The sequence below is a fragment of the Jaculus jaculus genome, chromosome X (genome assembly GCF_020740685.1).
Source record: "Jaculus jaculus isolate mJacJac1 chromosome X, mJacJac1.mat.Y.cur, whole genome shotgun sequence".
In the NCBI taxonomy this organism is placed as follows: Eukaryota; Metazoa; Chordata; class Mammalia; order Rodentia; family Dipodidae; genus Jaculus; species Jaculus jaculus.
The window spans coordinates 69,377,228-69,400,583 of NC_059125.1; the positions used below are offsets into that span (position 1 = coordinate 69,377,228).

Consider the following 23,356-nt stretch of genomic DNA (forward strand, 5'->3'; position numbering starts at 1 on the left):
GCTGAGTCAGAAGCATTTCAAATTCAAGGGCAGGCTGGGGTACACATGAGATCCTGCATCAAGAAAAAGATAAAAATAATTAAAGAAGAGGAGTTCCCCCTTAGTGTTTATGATTATTTAGAAGCCTAAGGAAGTAAATATTGCTTCTTGATCTTAGGTTGTTGAGGTTTATATGTGAACATCAGAATTTCAAAAAGCTTACGAGTTATTGTTCCTACATTACAGTTGTGCGGAGGCTGGTACTTCTACATTCAGGCTTACAAAGCACTGAAGCATAAGACGGCAAATATGGATGTACTGATTGTGCTGGCAACCACCATCGCATTTGCTTACTCTTTGGTTATTCTTCTAGTTGCAATGTTTGAGAGAGCCAAAGTGAACCCTATTACTTTCTTTGATACGCCTCCGATGCTGTTTGTATTCATTGCATTAGGCCGATGGCTGGAGCATGTAGCAAAGGTAAAGTAAGAAAGGGTGACATTTGTTAAAATTTTGGATGGATATGTAGATCATAGTATTGTCTAGACCAGTTATTTGATTTCTATATTAGTCATTTTAATTGGATGGTATGCCCATTGTTATTCTCAAGCGTCATCTGAAAAGTACTTATTTTACTCATTGCATTATTAATTGAGAAACTGATGTGACCATGTGACTTAGAATGATGGAAAAAAATCCATACATACCTCCATGCTGTAATGTTAAGTCAATTTCTAATCCTTTCCCACATACCTTTATATTTTACCAAGCTGAAAGCACAATACATATTCCATTAGGTCCTCTAAATACTATAGTTTTCCCCTGTGTTTGAAGTCTAGGCAATTATTTGATATTTCTTAATAGTAAAAATCTGTCAAGTCAGTGTGCTCTGTTTTCTAAACCATCCTGGTTTTTGTTTCATTTAGGATATTTCCAAGTTTTCATATTAGATAATCCTACACTGAACGTATTTATATCTAATAGTCATTTCCTTTGAACTTAGTACTTTTGGGGAAGTTAGAAAGTATGTGATTGCTGAGTTAAAGGGCATGAATCTTTCTGTTACAAGTTGTGAGATTGTTTTGCCAAATAGTTTTACTATAATATCCTCAGTATTGATTTTTATCTCAATTCTTTTTTTTTTTTTTTTTGAGGCAAGCCCAAAAGACTGACCTTTTTAAAAATGAGAAACAGTGAGAGAGCGAGGGAGAGAGAGAGAGAGAATTGGCATGCCAGGGCCTCCAGCCACTATAATTGAACTCCAGATGCATGTGGCACCTTGCATGCATGTGCAACCTTACACACTTGTGTCACCTTGTGTGTCTGGCTTATATGGGATCTGAAGAGTGGAACATGGGTCCTTAGCCTTCACAGGCAAGCACCTTAATTGCTAAGCCTTCTCTTCAACCTTCTTTTTATTTTTATTTTTCGAGGTAGGGTCTCGCTCTGGCTCATGCTGACCTGGAATTTACTATGTAGTCTCAGATAGGCCTCAAACTCATGAAAATCCTCCTACCTCTCCTTCCAGAGTGCTGGGATTAAAGGTGTGCACCACCATGCCTGGCCACTTCTTTCATTAGTAGCATGGATAAACATTTTTCTATGTAGTCCCTCTTGAATGATTTGCCTCTTCATCTATTTTGCCCATGTATCTGTTGGGTTCCTGATGTTCTTAATTTATATTTTCTTCATAAATTATATCTAATACTTTTATATTATCTTCATATTTTTAATAATATTTATTTATTTATTTATTTAATTTGTGAGAGAGATATGAGAAAGAGAGAATGGGTGCACCAGGGCCTCCAACCATTGCAAACAAACTCCAGATGTATGTGTCACCTTGTGCATCTGGCTTACATGGGTACTGGGGAATTGATTCAGGGTCCTTAGGCTTAGCAGGCAAATGCCTTAACTGCTAAGCCACCTCTCCAGCCCTTCATATTTTTGGAGTGAATCTTTTTCTTATTTGAATAATAGTATCTTAAGTTGACTTTTGAATGAACATTAAGATTACATCTTTATTTTAGTTAAGATTTTAAACATTTTCTTTATTGATATTGTTAATATGTTTTTTTTTTTTAATTTGTAGGGCAAAACATCAGAGGCTCTTGCAAAGCTAATTTCACTACAAGCTACAGAAGCAACTATTGTTACTCTTAACTCTGAAAATATCCTCATAAGGTATTTACACTCTCCTTAACATCTTATCAAAAAATTAAATATACTGATAGTAAGAGTATCACAGTCCCGCATAATCCATCTCCAAGCTTGAAACAGTGATCCCCATTTTGCCATACTCTCTCATCCATCCATTTTATCTTTCTGTTGTTGCAGTAGAAAGTAAACCCCAGTCATATGGTTTTATTGGAAAACATTTCTACAATATCTGTTTAATAAAGGACAGAGGTTGGCCATGGTGTCACACGCCTTTAATCCCAGTACTCAGGAGGCTGAGGTAGGAGGACTGTTGTGAGTTTGAGGCCAGTCTGAAACTACATAGTGAATTCCAGGTCATCCAGTGCTAGAGTGAGACCCTACATTAACACCCCCACTCCACAATAAAAGGACATATTCACACATCTATGATACCAGCACTCAGGAGGCTGAGGCAGTAGGATCCTGGCTTTGAGGCAAACCTGGGCCAACCACCACTCCCCCATTTTTGGACAATTTCTTGTTTTGTGATCCTGACTTCCAGATATATTCTTTTTTGTTGTTATTTTTTCAAGGTAGGGTTTCACTCTGTTAGTTTGCCACTGCAAACAAACTTCAAACACATGTGCCACTTTGTCCATCTGCCTTTCTGTGGGAAGTGGGGAATTGAACCTGGGCTGACAGGCTTTTCAAGCAAGTGCCTTTAACTGCTGATACATCTCCCCAGACCCCAGGATATATTCTTTTATTTTTCTTTTGATTTTTTAAAATTTTTTCTCAATTTTTATTAACATTTTCCATGATTATAAAAAATATCCCATGGTAATACCCTCCCTCCCCCCCCCCACTTTCCTCTTTGAAATTCCATTCTTCATCATACCAGGATATATTCTTTTTTTTTTTTTTTAAAGGAAGGGTTTTTTTTTTTTTAAATTTTTTGTCTATTTTTTATTTATTTATTTGAGAGCGACAGACACAGAGAGAAAGACAGATAGAGGGAGAGAGAGAGAATGGGTGCGCCAGGGCTTCCAGCCACTGCAAACGAACTCCAGACGCATGTGCCCCCTTGTGCATCTGGCTAACGTGGGACCTGGGGAACTGAGCCTCGAACCAGGGTCTTTAGGCTTCACAAGCAAGCGCTTAACCACTAAGCCATCTCTCCAGCCCAAGGATATGTTCTTATATGATATCATATCACACATAACAAAATGAACAATAATTCCTTAACATTTTATGCTCATCTCATATTCACATTTCTCCATTTATCTCTAAAAATGTTTTAAGGCTATTTGAAATAGTATTCAAACAAAGTCAGTGTATCATTGCATTTGTGTGTGTGTATGGTATAATGTGTGGTGTATGCATGTGCAGATGTGTGCACCCCCATATGTTTGTGTGTTGAGGTCAGAGGAGAATGTCAGGTGCCCTTCTCTTATCGTTCATCCATATTTGAGACAAGGTCTCCCCCCCACAACTCGGAGCTGCTATCTTTCAGCAAGCCCCAGAGATTCTCTTGTCTCACCACCTGTAGACTGGAGTTACAGAAGTGTGTGGTCATGCTCAGCTTTATTCCATAGGTTCCAGGGAGTCAAACTTGGTTATCTCTGTCTGGAGAGGCTCTCATGCTTAAGTGAAAGCTCTCTTAGATGCTGAGCCATCTCCTCAGTCCACATCATCACACTTTTATTCTTTTATTTATTTATGAGTATGTTTGTGTATGGGTGCACCAGAACTGCTGCAAAACACCAAATGTTTGTGTCACTTTCTGCATTGGGCTTACAGGATTGGCTTGGGAATTGAACATGGGCTGACAGGCTTAGCAAGCAAGTACCTTTGACTGTTAAGTCATCTTCCCAGAACCTCATTACATTTACAAAATTAACTAATTAATTCATTTTTCTGTTGCTGGAGATGAAACCCAGGGCTTTGAGCATACCAGGCTACATCCCCAGTCCTAAGTTTTTATTTCATATAATATTTGTATATATTTATATAATACATTTTTTTTTGTTTTTTTGAGGTAGGGTCTCACTATAGCCCAGGGTTACCTGGAATTCACTGTGTAGTCTCAGGGAAGCCTCGAACTCATGGTGATCCTCCTATCTCTGCCTCCTGAGAGCTGAGATTAATAGCATGCACCACAACTCCTGGCTTCAATGTGATGTTTTGATTCATATATATAGTAGCTGTCATGTAGCTTATATTTAACTAGAATAGCTCCTACATTCCTTCTTCTTTCCCTCAATGCAATTTCCTTGTTGAAGAAACATCTATTACTTGTTGTAAAGACTATCCCACCATCTGAATTTATTTCTTTGCTTCCTTGCGATGTCACTACACTTGTTTTGTGTCTTCTGTGGTCCTTGTAAAGCAGAAGGTAGAAGTAAATGCTTGATTATATTTCATTTTTTTCTATTTCTCAGTATTATACTTGTTGTTTAGACAAACAGTAAAAAGTATGTCCAATTAAATAAAACACATGACTTTAGTTTTTCAGACAGGGTCCAAGATAGCCCAGGCTGATCTTTAACTCAAATTTATGTAGCCAAGGATGACCTTGAACTCCTAATCCTCTTGTCTCTACTTCCCAAATGCTGGGATTAGAGGTGTATGTCAGTATGCCTGGCTGTGGCCCTGTAAAGTGTTCATGTATACACTCAAGTACTATTTAGCATATATTTAGAGAGCCTATTCTAGGCCAAGCCTTTGTAACCTACCACCAGACTACTACAGTATTTGCTATCATAAATGTAGGTGTTCATGCTTCTGTTGGTGGTAATTATAGAGCCATAAGCTTGACACAATCTAAAAATAGTGCTTGGAGAGGTCAGAGTGAGAAGGAAGCACATTGCCATGATGCCTTTTGTTAACTTGTATTCAGTGAAGAACAGGTGGATGTGGAACTTGTACAACGTGGAGATATCATCAAAGTGGTTCCAGGAGGCAAATTTCCAGTGGATGGTCGTGTTATTGAAGGGCATTCTATGGTAGACGAGTCCCTTATCACAGGTATGTCCTGTCTGAGGATCACAACATGAAAATGAAGTAAATCTAAAGTGTTAATAGAAGAGCCTTTTATAGAAACAAGTGTAGTTATGAGGTTATTTATTTGTAAGCAAAGATAGAAGAGAGAATGGGCACATGAGGGCCTCCAGCCACTGCAGACAAACTCCAGATGCATGTGCCACTTTGTGCATCTTGCAGGCAAGCACCTTACCTGCACATTACCCACTTAGCCATCTCTCCAGCCCAGTTATGAGTTATTTTACAGACTATATTGGGTTGCGACATGGCTTAGTGAATAAGGTGCTTGTCTATGAAGCCTAAGGACCCAGGTTCAATTCCCCAGTAACCACATAAGTCAGATGCACAAGATGGTGCATATGTCTGGAGTTCATTTGCAGTGGCTAGAGGCCTGACATACCCAGTGTCTCTATCTGCCTCTCTCTCTCTCTCTCTTTTTAATAAATAAATAAAGCTGGTCATGGTAGCTCATGCCTTTAATCCCAGCAGTCGGGAGGCAGAGGTAGGAGGATTGCCATGAGCTCGAGGCCACCCTGAGACTACATAGTGAATTCCAGGTCAGCCTGGGCTACAGTGTGATCCTCCCTTTAAAAATAAAACAAACAAAAAGTATATGTGTGTGTGTGTGTATATATATATATATATATATATATATATATATATATATATATATATATATAAAATTAAAAGACTATATTGAATTAATTTCCTCAGATTTACTTTATATTTTTTAGTTTTGTTTTTTTTTTTCTTTTTGAGGTGGGGTCTTGCTTTATCCACGCTGATCTGGAATTCATTATGTAGTCTCAGGCTGGCCTTGAACTCACAGCAATCTCCTATCTCTACCTTTCCAGTACTGGGATTAAAGGTGTGTGCCACCACTCCTGGCATAGTTTTTAGTTTTTCTGTTGAAGATGTCTCATGCAGATCCTTAGTTGCTATTACATATAACAAAGGAAGTTATTTAGTGTCCTGTAGAGCCAGGTAGGCTGTGGCAAAATTTCCTGGGCAAATATCTATTCTGTTTCCCTGCCCTAAAGACTAATTTAGTCTGAGCTGCAAGTTGTACACATCAGAGTATGTTCTAGGAGAACAGTTCTAGGAGAGGAATATTTTTAGATAACTTAGATAACAAAATCCAGTATGGAGCAGAATCAGAATCGGCCTCTGCTACTTCTACTCTCTGGATAGTTGTAGCAGAGGCTCAGTTTATGGACCACAAGGAAATACCTTAGGACTCTGTTTCTCAGTAGTGGTGCTATTACCAGCTTAGATGGGAAATTTCTTACTCCTGATAGTGTATTAGTCAGTGTTCTCTAGAGGAACAGAACCCATAGAACAAATTGTATTAAAAAAAAGGATTTACTGGATTATTTTATGGCAGTCCAACAATAGCAGTCTGCAGGGCCAAAAGTTGAGGAACCAGGTAGCTGTTCAGTCCATATGGTTGTATGCCTCAGCAGTCCCAATCCAGCACTGAAGGCCTGAAGACTTCCTAAAGAGCTGCTGATCTTCAGTCCATGTTGGAAGGCTGAGGAAACTTGGTTCTAATGCCCATGAACAATAGCCAAACCAAATAGACGTACGTGCAAATGAAGCACTCAACAGCAAGCAGCACAGTTAGAGCCAGATGTGGGGAAAGGGACTCTTTCTTCTCAGGGCTTTCTTTCTCTCTCTCTCTCTTTCTTTCTTTTTCTTTTTTTGGAGGTAGGGTCTCACTGTAGCTCAGGCTGACCTGGAATACACAATGTAATCTCAGGGTGACCTTGAACTCAGGGCCATCTCTTTCTATCTCTGCCTAGGATTAAAGGCGTGCACCACCATGCCCAGCTTTTTTATTGGTTTTGTTTTTCCCCTCAGGGTTTCCTTACCTAAAGCCCACTACCAGGAGGGCCTCCCACTCTGTGGGAAGGGGTCACTCTGGAGGAAGGACTTCCTCCCTCAGTCAATCCTCCCTGGAAGCAACTTCAGAGACCCACCCAAGAGGAATGTGTGTGGATTCCTAATTATATCAAGTGACAACCAAACTGAACCATCCCAGATGGAATGTCTTGTACACTGTAGTATGATTTAGTGTTGCTGACCATAATATGTTGCCATAGCAGCACCCTGTATCCCTTCCCCTGGTCCTTATGAACAAGAAAAATTCCCTCCCACATTTTGAAATGTTCTTTGAGAACAAGTTAAGAACCTGTGATCTAAGGATTAGAGTGAAGCTCCCAAAGTATCTGTGAACAAGAGCCAACATGTTGGCTTTTTCCAGTTGAAAGTATATATCCCTGGATTTGGTCTAGAACTCAAATATGGAGTATCCAGATTCTATTTCATGAAGAATCTCCTGCCTATGTATTTGTTGACAGTGAACAAATGAAGATATATTTTTAAGAAATGTAGTAATCCTTCATACTCCCTAAATCTGTCTTCTGTCTTCCTTTAGGGGAAGCAATGCCTGTAGCTAAAAAACCTGGCAGCACAGTGATTGCTGGTTCCATTAACCAGAATGGATCCATACTCATCCGAGCGACACATGTTGGAGCAGACACAACCCTGTCTCAGATTGTCAAACTTGTGGAGGAGGCACAGACATCAAAGGTAATCTAGCTCCCTTGGAGGAGCAGAGGTATTTTCTTTCTTTCTTTTTTTTGTTTGGTTTTCTAAGGTAGGTTTCACTCTAGCTCAGGCTGACCTGGAATTCACTATGTAGTCTCAGGGTGGCCTCGAACTCTCCGCGATCCTCCTACCTCTGCCTCTCGAGTGCTGGGATTAAAGGCGTGCGCCACCACGCCCAGCTAGAAGGTATTTTCTTTAAAGACTTCTCAGTGTAAGCCTTGATACAGCTTTTTTAATTAATTTTATTTGCATTAGCATGGGGTTTGTTGAAGCATTTGTTTGTGCTCACTCCCAAATATGCTCTATATTCAATATTAAAAAAGGAGACTTTGAGCAGGATGTGGTGATGCATGTCTTTAATCCCAGTACTCGAGAGGCAGAGGTAAGAGGATTGCGGTGAGTTTGAGGCCACCCTGAGGCTACATAGTGAATTTCAGGTCAGCCTGGACTAGAGCGAGACCCTACCTTGAAAACAAAACAAAAAAGACTTTGAAGTATATTATTATTACTATTACTATTTTTAATTCTAGGCTCCTATCCAGCAGTTTGCAGACAAACTCAGTGGCTACTTTGTTCCTTTTATCGTCTTTGTTTCCATTGCTACCCTCTTGGTATGGATTATAATTGGATTTCGGAATTTTGAAATTGTGGAAACCTACTTTCCTGTAAGTGATTTTTAGGAACTCTTTACTGTATACAAAATAATTTTTGCATCTTTTTTTTTTTTTTTTTTGGTTTTTTGAGGTAGGGTCACACTCTGGTCCAGGCTGACCTGGAATTAATTCTGTAGTCTCAGGGTGGCCTCGAACTCATGGCAATCCTCCTACCTCTGCCTCCCGAGTGCTGGGATTAAAGGCGTGCGCCACCACGCCCGGCTTAATTTTTGCATCTTTTGTAGAGATAATTAAGTAGAAATGGCTTCGAAAATTGCCATTGTATGCTGAAAGTATAGCTTAGCATTTCTGAGGCCCTGAGTTTGATCCTCAGCACCAAAAGAAAAGGGACAGAGGAAGGGATAAAAGGGAAAAGAAAGGAAGAAGAGGAAAAAACAGAAAAGAAAAACATCTTTAACATAGCAGTCCCCCCTTCCCAGGGCATATCTTCTAAGGCCCACAGTGAATGTCTAAAAGCAAAGATAGTACCTAACATTATACATTTTTTCTTTCTTCTTACATACACATACACATGCTTATACACACACACACACACACACACACACACACACACACACAAACACAAAAAATGAAATGTCTTTTCCATCTCAATTAAGCACTCCCATGCACTGTGGCTATAACCTTTGAAGTTTTGTGGTATGACAGCAAAGCCTGCATATATTTCTCTTTCATCTTTTACATTTTCATTGTTCTCATAGATCTTAGCTTCCTCAGGAATGTCATCAAGAACATTCATCATTAACTTAAAAAGCAGTTATGGCCAGGCATGGTGGTGCAGCCTTTAATCCAAGCACTCAGGAAGATTACTGTGATTTCAAGGCCACCCTGAGACTACATAGTGAATTCTGGGTTAGCCTTGGATAGAGCGAGAGTCTACTTCTAAAAACAAACAAACAAAACAAAACAAACAAACAAAAAACAGTTATGGCATCTATGGAGAGGCAGCTGTGAAGTGACTAATGGGCAGGTGATGTATGAGGCATGGGTACGACAGATAGAGTGACTCATATTCTAGATGAGACAGAACAGTATTTCTTCTTGTTCTTCAGCATGGAGTGTAATTAAAAAATAATTAATTACTTATGGAATTTTTCTACTTAGTATGTTTGGACTACTTGCTATAGATTGTAGTGACTGAAACTGCAGATATAGGGGAAGTGCTGTATCTTTAAAGGTCTAGGGTAAGATAGTGACAAGAATATTTCTCTTTAAAAGTATTTATTTATGGGCTAGAGAGATGGCTAAGTGTTTAAGGCACTTGCCTATGAAGTCTGAAGACCCCGGTTCAATTCTCCAGGGTCCATATAAACCAGATACACATGGTGGCACATGCATCTGGAGTATGTTTGCACTGGCTAGAGGCCCTGGTGTGCCCATTTTCATTCTCTCTCTCTCTCTATGTATGTATGTATGTATGTATGTATGTATGTATGTTTGTATGTGTACATATATATATATGCATATATACATATACACACACATACAAGTATATGTATGTCTCTTTCTCCAATAAATAAATAAAAATAAAAATATATTTAAAAATCAATATTTATTTATGAGAGAGAGTATGGTCACCGTACCACTTTGTGTGTCTGGCTTTATGTGGGTACTGAGGAACCAAGTTTGTACACACTTTACAAACAAGCACCTTTAACCACTGAGCCACTTCTCCAGCCCAAGATTTCATTTTTAATTAATTAATTAATTAATTAATTAATTAATTTGGAAGCAGAAGAAAGAGGAAGGAAGAGAGAGATGGGGAGGGAGGGAGGGAGAGAGAGAGAGAGACAGGGAATAGAGAGGGAGGGATAAATAGAGAATGAGAATGAGTAAGTATATGGATGTTCCAGGGCCTCTTGCCACTCCAAAGTCCAGATGCCTGTGCCACCATTTGCATCTGGTTTCCATGGGTTCTGGGGAATTGAAACTGTGTTCTTATGCTTTGCTGACAAATACCTTAATTGCTTAGCTATCTGTCCAGCTCAAGATTTCTTTTCTTTCTTCTTTTTTTTTTTTTTTTGAGGTAGGGTCTCACTCTAGCTCAGGCTGACCTGTAATTCACTATGTAGTCTCAGGGTGGCCTTGAACTCATGGCGATCCTCCTACCTCTGCCTCCTGAGTACTGGGATTAAAGGCGTGCACCACCATGCTCAGCTAAAAATTTCTTTTTACAAAAGCCTACTGGTATCCTGAAGAAAGCTTCAAGATCTTGACTCTGTCATTGACCATCAGTCATCATTAGACCACATAATTCATCTGTCTTGAGGTGTTTTTTTTTTTCATCTGTAAAGTGACATTTTAAGAATACCTGTTCTATGGGCTGGAGAGATGGCTTAGCAGTTAAGCACTTGCCTGTGAAGCCTAAGGACCCTGGTTCGAGCCTTGATTCCTCAGGACCCATGTTAGCCAGATGCACAAGGGGCCACATGTGTCTGGAGTTCGTTTGCAGTGGTTGGAGGCCCGCCCTGGTGTGCCCATTCTCTCTCTCTCTCTCTCTCTCTTTATCTGCCTCTTTCTCTCTCTCTCTCTGTCGCTCTCAAATAAATAAATAAAAATAAACAACAACAAAAGAATACCTATTCTAACCAGGTTTGGTGGCTTATGCTTTTAATCCCATCACTTGGGAGGCAGAGGTAAGAGGATTCTAGGCCACCCTGAGACTACACAGTGAATTACAGGTCAGCCTTGGGTAGAGCGAGAGCCTACCTTGTAAAACCAAAATAAAAAATAAAAAGGAATACCTATTCTACATAATTTGTGATTGATGATGGATACGTGTGTGTGTGTGTGTGTGTGTGTGTTTTGTGAGAGGGAGAGAGAGACACAGAGAGAGGGGGAGGGAGAGACAGAGAGAGATCTCACGTAGCTCAGGCTGATCACTTTCTAAGTGCTGATATTACAAGTATGTACCATCATACTTTGTAATTTATCACATGTTTTACAAATCTCTATTAGTGCCTATCCATCCAATTCTCTTATAGTCTCTAATGCATGGAATTGTGAAGTAGATTGGTGCTATGCCTCACATTGAATATATTCATTTTAAGTTATTTAACCTCTCATGTTTATTAGAGAAATAGGGATAATAATACTTTAGTGTAACTTAGGTATTGTATTTGATTTTCATAGGTGAGAGCATACAACAGATGTGAAAACATACATATATAATGTATATGAAGGCCTAAGCCTGGATAGCTATGCCAATTGCTTTTAGGTTTGTTTATATAAATCTGTAATTCTAAGATGAACAGTTTTGAAACCTTAGAACCTAGCAGTATAAATCAGTTATTTTAAAGAAACTTTAGCTGTACATGGTGGCACATGCCTTTAGTCCTAGCAGTCTAGAGGCAGAGGTAGGAGGATAGCTATGAGATTAAGACCAGCCTGGGACTACAGAAAGTTCCAGGTCAGCCTGGGCTAGAGTGATTCTTTACCTTGAAAAAAAATAAAGCCTAACACTGATTTATTATTAAATGCTATGATATACACACTACTGTATACTTTCAGTTAAAAGTAAGTAAAATCAGGGCTGGAGAGATGGTTTAGCAGATAAAGTACTTGCCTGCAAAGCCAAAGGACCTAGGTCTGATTCCCCTGGGCCCCCGTAAACCAGATGCACAAGGTAGCACATGTGTCTGGAGTTTGTTTGCTGCAGCTGTTTACCCTGGCACACACATTCTCTATCTCCCTCCCCCCCCCATGCGTCTTTCTCTCAGTCTCAAATACATAAAAATAAGATTTTTTTAAAAAGTAAGTAAAATCATAACAACGATGTATCTCTTCCATGTTATAGTTAGTAGTATAACACAAATAATGTGTTTTCATTCATATTGGTTAAGTACACATTAAACAATAGGATTGTTGGGAAATATTTTTGGATGAGTATCCTTCAGGAATTTTTCTCACGTTCAGTGGGGTTTGAAGATTTTCCTTAAAACTGCTAATCATGGAACAAATACTCACTGTAACCAAAAAGTCAACTAGTATTGTAATATTCAAACAGAATTTATTGAAATATGAGTAAACTTCTGTGGCATTCCAGGTGACTTTTTTTTTATTTTTGTTTTTTTTTTTTTTTTTTGAGATAGGGTCTCACTCTAGCCAAGGCTGACCTGGAATTCACTCTGTAGTCTCAGGGTGGGCTTGAACTCTCAGTGATACTCCTACCTCTGCCTCCCGAGTGCTGGGATTAAAGGCATGTGCCACCACACCCGTCTTCTAGGTGACTTTTTGAAAAAATATTTTTATTTATTTATTTGACACAGACAGACACAGAAAAAGAGGCAGATAGATAGAGTGAGAATGGTTGTGCCAGGGCCTCCAGCCACTGCAAACAAACTCCAGACACATGCTCCCCCTTGTGTATCTGGCTTATGTGGGTCCTGGGGAATCGAGCCTTGGATCAAGGTCCTTAGGCTGCACAGGCAAGCATTTAACTGCTAAGCCATCTCTCCAGCCTCCCTCCAGGTGACCTTTTTATTGTCTTTAAACAAATTATTTGAAAGACAGATTTATGGTTTTAGTATATAGAAAATCAGAATTCTGTTTGTTCAGCATTATAATTATTGATATCCCATGTTTATGGCTATTCTTAAAAGTCCCTAATGAAAGCATTTATTCTAGATATGGAAAAAAAGTGGAGTTCTATGTTTTGTATTTTTGTTCCATAGTTAGTAACTGTTCTTGGCGGGCATGGTGGCTGGCACATGCCTTTAATCCCAGCGCTTGGGAGGCAGAGGTAGAAGGATCCAGGCTAGAGAAAGATCCTACCTCGATAAACAAACAAACAAACAAAAACCACAAAAAAACCCAGCTTAATTTTAGGAATATTGCATGTTTACCAGTCCTGCCCCAATTTATTACATGTATAAATGAAAAAAAGTTAATTAGTGAAAAAAATGCATGTTGGTAGATCCAGGTTTGACATGTGACTTTAATACTGTGGTTTTATTTAAACAAGACTGAGCTTTGTTTCTGTGTTTCGTACAGTTTTAGCTCTAAATGAATAACTGAAATGTGTCTTTCTTATGAAGGGCTACAACAGAAGTATTTCCCGGACAGAAACCATTATACGCTTTGCTTTCCAAGCCTCTATCACAGTTCTATGTATAGCATGTCCCTGTTCACTGGGACTGGCCACTCCAACTGCCGTGATGGTGGGCACAGGAGTTGGTGCTCAAAATGGCATACTTATCAAAGGTGGAGAGCCATTGGAGATGGCTCATAAGGTAAGAGTTTCCAGAATGAAAAATTGCACCATCCAAATTTGCCATCACATTCTGTTGAGAAACAGAGTCCTAAGTTATTTGCCTGAGGTTTCGAAGCTGAGCCTCCTCTGGGACTCCCCTGTGGGTTGAGGCAGGAAAGTTGATTTGTAGGTTCTGCCCCAGATTGGTCTTAGTTATCCAAGAACTGTAAAAATACTCCAAGCCAATTCTCTTAGAGCAGGCTCTGAATGTAACACGCACAGTTAGCGTCCATTTTCGGCTAGACCAGTGTCTAAGGCAGGAAGGCAGAAATGCTTGCCTGGGAAAATAGGCCAGAGCCTCAAGGGCTTCTGACACATTAGTGTGATATAATGTTGATGTTCTTCCATGGGAGTGGTGCTTTCAATGACAGTGCCTTTGCTGCCACCAGCTGGCAGTTTACAGCTATGATTTCAGGAGTATAATATCTCATCCCTCTATACTAGAATTTCTCTATATAACAACCTCAACTAAGGCTACTTAACTTTACCTAAAGCCTCACTCTCACTAATATGTTCTTATTATCAGGGTATAAAAGATATGCAGATACAAGCCGGGCGTGGTGGCGCACGCCTTTAATCCCAGCACTCGGGAGGCAGAGGTAGGAGGATCGTGGAGAGTTCGAGGCCACCCTGAGACGGCATAGTGAATTCCAGGTCAGCCTGGGATAGAGTGAGACCCTACCTCAAAAAACTAACTAACTAAATAACTAACTAACTAACTAACTAAATAAATAAATGCAGATACAGGTAAACATAGGTCATGGCTTAGAACAAATCTGGAACCTTGTCTAGCTAGTGAATACAAGCTAGTAATTTTTACAGACAATAAACTGAGATAATTTCAAACTAAAGGAAAACTATACCCTTTGCTGAAGTTGGACACCTTTCCTAAGAAAGAGGATACTCCCTTAGGTAAGCACTTACATTTATCACAATGAAAAAGTTATTATTGACAGAATACTATTATCTAATCTGTAAATCCAATTTCCTCTCCCCCCCCCATGACCTTTACAGAAGATTTTCTTTTATCCCTAATGATTTGTATGCAATATTTCTTATCTCTTTTATCTTTGTTCCTTGGGCTATTAATTTTTCAAGCTGTTCATTCTGAGTTTACACTGAATGTGGTCTCAAATTTCAGACTCTTTCCCCTTTTCTTTGTGGGCTGAGTTACTCAAACTGGTTCCCTGAGGTGTCTCTTCGCAGTACAAGTTCATATCCAAGACCTCTTCAAGCCAAGTAGCCCAGCTGGTCTTATCTGGTTCTCCCTTCAACTTACTTAGTTTTCTCTTACAGTCATCTCCTGACTGCCTAGATTTCTGCAACAGAACTGTAATTCATTAGTACTAAAAGCCTTTGTGTTTTCCCTGGAGGCACTGGCAGCATCTCTTAATTATCAATTACCAGTTAACTCTTAACAGTTAGCACTGGTTGTTTGGCATGAATTCACAGACATTTAGCAAGATGAAAAACTGGACATCTGCAGGGGAGAGACATTAGTTGCAACTAGAATACTTCTTATCTTTCCTTTTGTTTACCCTAAAACAATCAGTTTAGTAAGTCATGAAGTCAAAGGCCAGAAACAAAAAATAGCAAAGTAAACCTTTTTTTTTTTTCATTTCTGAGAAGATGATTTTAAGGTGTATGCTGTCATGTAGGCACATTGCATTTAATTTTCTTACAGGTAAAGGTAGTGGTATTTGATAAGACTGGAACTATTACCCATGGGACTCCAGTAGTGAATCAAGTTAAGGTGCTAGTGGAAAGTAACAGGATATCGCGCAATAAGATCCTGGCCATTGTGGGGACTGCTGAAAGTAATAGCGAACATCCTCTAGGAGCGGCTGTAACCAAATACTGCAAGAAGGTATAGTTTTATCTTTTTTTTCAACTTATGTCATCTCCATAGGAATTATGCAGATCAAATCCAATCTAGCCTTTGACTATAATTGTATAATTGTACCTGGCTTATAAGCTTTTCACCATGTAGCCCAAACTGGCCTAGAACTTGATATGTAGGCCAAGTGTGCCTTGAACTGGCAGTACTGCTACCACTTCCCAAGTGCTGGGGCTCCAGGTGTGTGCCGCCATATGCATTTGCATTTATCATTTTAAACTTCACATTTGGAAGGTCATACAATAATGTGTTTTTGGTGCCTTGCTTGTTATTTTACTGGATGTATCTTCCTTATTAGGAAATATAGATCCACTTCATTGTTTTGCATTATATTGCATTTTTTGTTCTTACCATGTATACTAAACATTCTTGTTGGCTTTTGTGAATAATCTCCATATTAAATGCCTGTCAGTACTAGGTCAAAGGATATTTGCAGTTAAATTTTGCTGAGTACCAATACCCATACAAAAGGTTATATCCACTAATTTGCACCCCAAATTATGAGCACCCATTTTCCCACCTTGTTAACAACACTACTTTTCCAATTAAATGTGAAAAAGATTTACTAGCTGATGGTTTGTTTGAATTCCTTTAATTATGAATAAGGCTGTCCATTTTTCATGTGTTTGTTGGCCATTTAATTTTTTCCCTAACCTATATGCCTATAGCATTTGTCTGTTTTTCCACAGAGTCATGTTTTTTCTCACTGATTTATATGAATTTTTATTAATCATTTCATATTATTTTCACACTGAAAATGAGACAGGTTTTATAATTGTATTACTATTTATTTATTTGATCCTTCCATTTTACCTACAATTCATTACTGACCTGGCTTCTTTACCCCCAAATCAAGCAGCAGAATGCGTGGAGATATGAAAAAGCCAGAACACAATGATGCCCGGAGTTTCCAGGCTTTCTAAGGACACAGGGCTAGACTGGAGAGCAGCTCTTATTCATTAGCATTTCTCCTGTACTAAATAGAAAAAGCCTAACTTGATTGTGAAGTAAAATTTTAATGTGTAACTCTCTACTTGGAGAGCAGAGAATACCAATTGAAGGCTTTCAATGTTTTCTCTAAGTTTGAGAATTAGATTAAAATAAAGGATTCTGAGAATCTATAACTGAATGCATGCTCAGTGTTCCATTCCTTTATACTTATCATATTCCATTGTCAAGTAATAGCTTTATTTGAAGCATTTAGAGTTCTGCAGGTATAATTTTTGCTCTTGCTAATAATGACCTTGATTATCTGCACAGCACAGGAAATAATCTTTTTCTATTTGTTAGGAGCTGGACACTGAAACCTTGGGTACCTGCACAGATTTCCAGGTTGTACCAGGCTGTGGTATTAGCTGCAAAGTCACCAATATTGAAGGCTTGCTACATAAGAAAAACTGGAAGGTAGAGGAGAATAACATTAAGAATACATCTTTGGTTCAAATTGATACACTTAATGAACAGTCACCAACTTCATCTTCTATGATCATTGATGCTCAGCTCTCAAGTAAGTGCATTTTTTTTGCAGTACTAATTATGGGGACTAACTTTGTAACCTGAATCTGAGAAACAAAATTGGCATCACGACTACATTCTGTCAGACCAGTTTTACCACAGGATTTCTGAAGACTTTATTTAGGTCAATCAAGAACATGTGCCAGCTGGGCATGGTGGTGCACACTTTTAATCCCAGCACTGGGAGACAGAGATAGGAGGATCGCTGCGAGTTCGAGGCCACCCTGAGACTCCATAGTGAATTCCAGGTCAGCCTGGGCTGGAGTGAGACCCTACCTCGAAAAATCAAAAAAAAAAAAAAAAAAGAAAAGAAAAGAAAAGAACAGAACATATGCCAAAATGCCAAACTGTGTTCATTGACACCATTGTAGGATGATAGGACTAGCCTTAGCTGATCTTCTATGACCCTCCTTTTTTTTGTTTAAATTTTTGTTTATTTTTAATTTATTTATTTGAGAGTGGCAGACAGAGAGAAAGAGTTAGATAGAGAGAGAGAATGGGCATGCCAGGGCCTCCAGTCACTGCAAACAAAGTCCAGATGCATGTGCCCCCTTGTGCATCTGGTTTACATGGGTCCTGGGGAATCAAGCCTCAAACCGGGGCCCTTAAGCTTCACAGGCAAGTGCTTAACCATGAAGCCATCTATCCAGCCCTATAACCCTTCTTTTATTTTTCTCCAAAACTGGTCAAAATATTTTATATTTTTCATGAATTCCAGTGCTCCTTTCCTCTTTCACTCTACAAATGATCTTATTTCTCATAAGACAATTATAGTTCTCAGATATGTTTGTTTGGTTTTTTTTTGGCCTGAAATCATTCCTTTTTCATGAGGTATGTTTTATCTTGCCTACATGTACCTTCATCTTTGCTGTAGATCCCACCCCACCCTCTCTTAATTCCTTAGGAACATTCCTCTCTGTTCCCTTGCTTCTTTACTATGCTTTCCATGGTAGTTTCTTCTCTAAAGCATATAAACACTTAATCCATCAACAGTCTATAGTGAGTCTATATTTTCACAAACCCTCTTTATTTTCCTTTATATCTAAGCTTCAACAAACAGTAATCTATGTTCGTTGAATTCACTTACCACAGAAGTATGTATCTGTTTACTGTAGGTAGTCTGGCTCCTTCTCAGCCAGACTATTGACACTGTTCTGCTCATTTGTGACCATGGAGCCCAGTACTCACACTTCTGTCTTCATCCTGTATGATCCCACTAAGGCATTTGGTTGTTTCTTCCCTCCATGAACTCTTTCCTCCCTTGCATGTATGCCTCTGCTTTCTCCTCTCACCTCGTTGGTGGATGTTCCTCCTAATTTTCCTTTGATTCCTCTTTTCTCCTACTCTTAAAATGTTGAATGTCCGCAGCAATTTATTTGTTCTTGATCTTTTTTGTGTGTGTTTCCTTACTCTCCTCTATATGGTGTCATTCATGCTCATCACTTATTCCACGATATGTAGGTTTTCACTTCCATTCCAAAGTCTGTATCTCTAGCAGAGACGTATTTCTTGGTTGTCATATAGGAACTGTCATCTGCTTCCAAACATGGACTATGCTCTTAAATGTTTCATCATTTTCCTACCCATTTGTACCTGAATGATTTTGCTAACATGCTAATCTGATGAAATTGCTTTCTGACCAAGGACTTTTAGTGGCTTGTAGCCCATTTTAATCATGAATCTTTTGAAGGAATATGCTGAAAGCTAATGGCTTCTATTATATCTGTGTTGCAGTCAGGTTTGCATTGCTGGTAGAAATCATCCAACCAAGAGCAGCTTGTGGGAAAAAGAGGCTTATTTTGGTTTACAAGCTCAAGGGGAAGCTCCACAATGGCAGGGGAAAAACGATGGCATGACCAGAGGTTAGACATCATCTCCAGAGCAACAGGAACAGGAGAGTGTGCCAAACACTGCCATGGGGAAAATGGCTATAATACCCATAAGTCCACCCCAACAATACTCTGTCTCTAGGAGGCTTTAATTTCTAATTGCCATCAGCTGGGGAGACTAGCATTCAAGCAAGTGCCTTAACCGCTGAGCCATCTCTCTAGCCCCATGCCATTTTCTTTTTGACAATTATGTCATTTACTGTTTTCTCTACATAATGGTCTTATCTTCAAAATCCATCTACTTCATGAACTTATACTTAGAATTCTCTTCAGTGACATGACACCTGCACTGATTGACATATGCTGGTACAGATATTTGCTCTTCTTAAAATATAGCTGTACTGGGATGGAGAGATGACTTAGTGGTTAAGATGCTTGCCTGCAAAGCCAAAGGACCCAGGTTTCATTCCCCAGTACACACATAAGCCAGATGCAGTAAAATTTAAAAATATAACTGTACAGGGTTGGAGAGATTGCTTAGTGGTTAAAGATGTTTACTTGCAAATCCTGATGGTTCAGGTTTGATTACCCAGTACTCATGTAAAGTCAGACATTCAGACATACAAAGTGGTGCATGTGTCTGGAGTTTGATTGCATTAGCAAGAGACCTAGGCACTCAATCTCTCTCTCTTTCTCTTTATCTCTCATCCCCTCTCCCTCTCAAGTAATGATTTTTTTTTTTAAATTTTGCTGTACCTAACTTCTGTTATACCAAGTATACTACATAATGATTATTTTCTGGCCATTTCTTCTTGTCTGTGAGTTCTTTATGTTTGTCTATGGATGTCTAATATCTAGCACACTGACATGTAGGACAATTCCCGGCAGGTTTTGTTGATTCAATGCTTTGTGTCATGTACTGTTGAAAGTATTCCAAAGAATCAGCAATGAGGGTTGAGGAATAGCTTAATGGTAGAGCTTGCGCTTAGTATATATGAGGTACAGGCTTTGATCCATAGCATAACTGAGGAGGTGGAAACTGGTGACAAAGACAGAAGCTGGGGAATTAGTGAGGTGTTGCCATAATCCACAAAAAAAGATAACAGTGGCTTGGACCAGTGGGGTAACAGTAGAGGTTGTAAGAAATCTAATTCTGGATGTGTCTTGAAGAGAAAGCTAAATATCCAGGAAATAGACTGAGTTGGACTCACAGATTTGTGAGTCTTTTGTTTGTAAATCTGTGGTATGTAATGTAGAGGCCAGTAGTTACATGTGAAAATTTAATTTTAGAATGATTTAAGTTTCTTATTTATTTATTTATTTATTTATTTATTTATTTATTTATTTATTTAAGAGAGAGAAAGAAATAGGCAGGTAGAGCTGGGCATGGTGGTACACGCCTTTAATCCCAGCACTTGGGAGGTAGAGGTAGGAGGATTGCTATGAGTTCGAGGCCACCCTGAGAATGCAGAGTGAATTCCAGGTCAGCCTGAGCTAGAGTAAGACCCTACCTCAAAAAACCAAAAGAAAAAAGAAAAAAAAAAGAGAAAGAAATAAGCAGGTAGAGAGAGACAGAGAGAATGGGCACACCAGGACCTCCAGCCACTGCAAATGAACTTCAGATGCATGTGCCCCCTTGTGCATCTGGCTTATGTGGGTACTGGGGAATCAAACCTGGGTCCTTTGGCTTTGTAGGCAAGTGCCTTAACCTCTAAACCATCTCTGTAGCCCCTGAAAATTTAATTTGAAGGTGATTAAAATTTAATTTAAAATTCAGCTCTTTAGTCATTTCAGCACTCAGTAGCTGCATGTATTATTAGGTGGTATTGTATTAAACAAAACAGACATAGAACATTTCCTTCATTACTGGAACAGGTGTGTTAAATGCTTCTAATAGGGCAAGCAGGATGACATTGGAAAGTTAATCACTAGGTTTTCTGAAGTAAAGGTCACTGTTGTACTATATGAATAATTCATTGAAATAATAGAGATAAAAGCATTTTGGAGTGGGTTCACAAGAGGATGAGTAGATATGGATTAGAGACAGCTAACCGAGGTAATACTTTTGAGAAGTTTTGCTGTGTACAAGGAGAGAAATGTGGTAGCAAAGAGTGATGAAATCAAGAGACTTTTTTTAGTTATTTTGTTTTGTTTTATATTGTATTTAAAGTAGAACAACACACAACAAAGAAAGTTGATTATGCAGGAGGGAGAAGGGAGCATTGCTGGAGAGATGTTCTTGAATAGGCAGAGGAGTTGTAGTGCACAAGTATAGAGATGGGCCCAAAGTAGAAGCAGGGTCCAATTATAACAGGGATTAGGAGGTATGTGTACATAGGAGGCATAGGAGCTAGGCAGATACAGCCATGAGAAGTTGTTTTGTGGTTATTTCTATTTTCCTTCTGTAGTAGGAAGCTGTCACTAACTGGCATCAGTGTGGGGAGGAGAAGTTAGAGTTTTAAAAGGACGTGAGAGGAAATGTGAAATAGTCATCTTGAAGAAACAGAATGAACTGACTAGGGAAAGATATTCAGTCATTTCTCCAGCATCAATAAAGACTCACTTAAAATGAATGCTCACAAGGTTTTTGTTTGTTTTTCGTTTTTTGTTTATTCAAGGTAGAGTCTCCCTGTAGCCCAGACTGACCTGGAATTCACTATGTAGTTTCAGGGTGGCCTTGAGCTCATGGCAATCCTTCTACCTCTGCCTCCCAAGTGCTGGGATTAAAGGTGTGTGCCACCACACCCAGCTTGTTCACAAGTTTAAAATGAGACATCAGCATATGGTATAATTAGGTACAGCCACATTCACTTATTGATGCAAAATAAATGTTTTGAATTGTGATGGAAGGTCAAGGGGAAACCCTCACCAAGAAAGTAACATCTGAACTGGCTCTTTGAACCCAGGGTCTCTTGGGTTAGGCAAGTACTCTCTACCACAAAGCAATGTCCTCAGCCCTTGAAGAGTATGATGGAGTTTGCTGTTTGGAGAGGAGGGTTAAGGACATTTTGGGAGGAGGTAGCATCTGGGTAAAGACCCAGATGTATGGAAGAGCAAAGGATACTCTCAGGAAAGTTGAAAATTGCTATTATAGGTTATGCTGTAATGGCTGCCAAGTTAGGCAGGGGAACTTGCTCTATACGGGGGTTTTAAGGAGTAAATGAGTTCAATAAATGTTCTTTTTGTATTTCCAGATGCTGTTAGTACTCAGCAGTACAAAGTCCTCATTGGTAATCGGGAGTGGATGATTAGAAATGGTCTTGTCATTAGTAATGACGTAGATGATTCCATGATTGAACATGAAAGAAAAGGTCGGACTGCTGTATTGGTAGCCATTGATGGTAAGATTTTCTAGAGGTATACAATGCCTCTATGTTGTGATCTGTCATTGTTTTATGTGTGTGTTTGAAAGACTACTTCCTGAATTGTGAGGGTTATTCCAAAGCAGCTTCAATGCAATGTGAAAATGTTAGTAACAGGCAGTTGTCACTGATTAAGAATTCTTGGGGAAAAAAAAAAAGAATTCTTGGGGGCTAGAGAGATATCTTAGTTGGTAAAGTGCTTGCATTGCAAGCATGAGACCCAGACCCCATGTAAATGCTGAGCATAGTGGCATACCTATAATCTCAATGCTGGGGAGGTAGAGACAAGAGAGTCCCTGGGCCTCATTATCCATCTGGAATAGCCTAATCAGTGAGCTCCAAGCAAATGAGAGATCCTGTCTCAAAAAGAAGTGGCTACCCTCTCTCCTTAAAAATAAAGAATACAAATATAAAAATTAAAAGAAAGGTACATAGTAAAAAAGAAAGAAGTGGATGGCATAAATGAGGATAACACCCAAGTTTGTCCTCTAGCTTCTATAAGTGCACATGTGTCCGCACGCGCGCGCGCACATACACACACACACACACAATAAATTATCTTGCTACCTTTTATGGAATATACCTGTAATCCTAGTACTTGGGAGGTTAAGAAAGGAGGACTGGGGGCTAGAGAGATGGATTAACAGTTAAGCGCTTGCCTATGAAACCTAGGGACCCCGGTTCAAGGCTCAATTTCCCAGGACCCATGTTAGCCAGATGCACAAGGGGGCATGTGCATCTGGAGATCCTTTGAAGTGGCTGGAAGTCCTGGCATGCCCATTCTCTCTCTCTGCCTCTTTCTCTTTCTCTGTCACTCTCAAATAAGTAAATAATAATGAACAAAATAAAAAAAAAAAGAAAGGAGGATTGGGAGTTTAAGGCTAGTTCTGACTATGTGGCAAAAACCTGTCTCAAAGCAAAAACAAGAAACAATTCTCAGCTGGGCATGGCAGTGTATGCCTCTAATACATGTACTTAGGAGATAGGGTCAGGATGATGAGGAGTGAAAAGCCAGCCCCTGTTCCATGGTCAGTTTAAGGTAAGCCTCAGCTCCATAGTGA

General features: G+C 39.3%; 1 protein-coding gene across 1 annotated transcript in view; it reads left to right on the forward strand.

The window, feature by feature from the left end:
- Atp7a (ATPase copper transporting alpha) overlaps positions 1 to 23,356 on the forward strand; it is a 167,280-nt gene that overhangs the window by 124,198 nt on the left and 19,726 nt on the right. Inside the window, exons 10-18 of the mRNA XM_004666975.2 lie at positions 226 to 459; positions 2,072 to 2,163; positions 5,018 to 5,145; positions 7,598 to 7,752; positions 8,301 to 8,435; positions 13,478 to 13,672; positions 15,377 to 15,559; positions 16,880 to 17,096; positions 22,128 to 22,274. Coding sequence (XP_004667032.1) covers positions 226 to 459; positions 2,072 to 2,163; positions 5,018 to 5,145; positions 7,598 to 7,752; positions 8,301 to 8,435; positions 13,478 to 13,672; positions 15,377 to 15,559; positions 16,880 to 17,096; positions 22,128 to 22,274 — 1,486 coding nt within the window. The remainder of the gene's footprint in view (positions 1 to 225; positions 460 to 2,071; positions 2,164 to 5,017; positions 5,146 to 7,597; positions 7,753 to 8,300; positions 8,436 to 13,477; positions 13,673 to 15,376; positions 15,560 to 16,879; positions 17,097 to 22,127; positions 22,275 to 23,356) is intronic.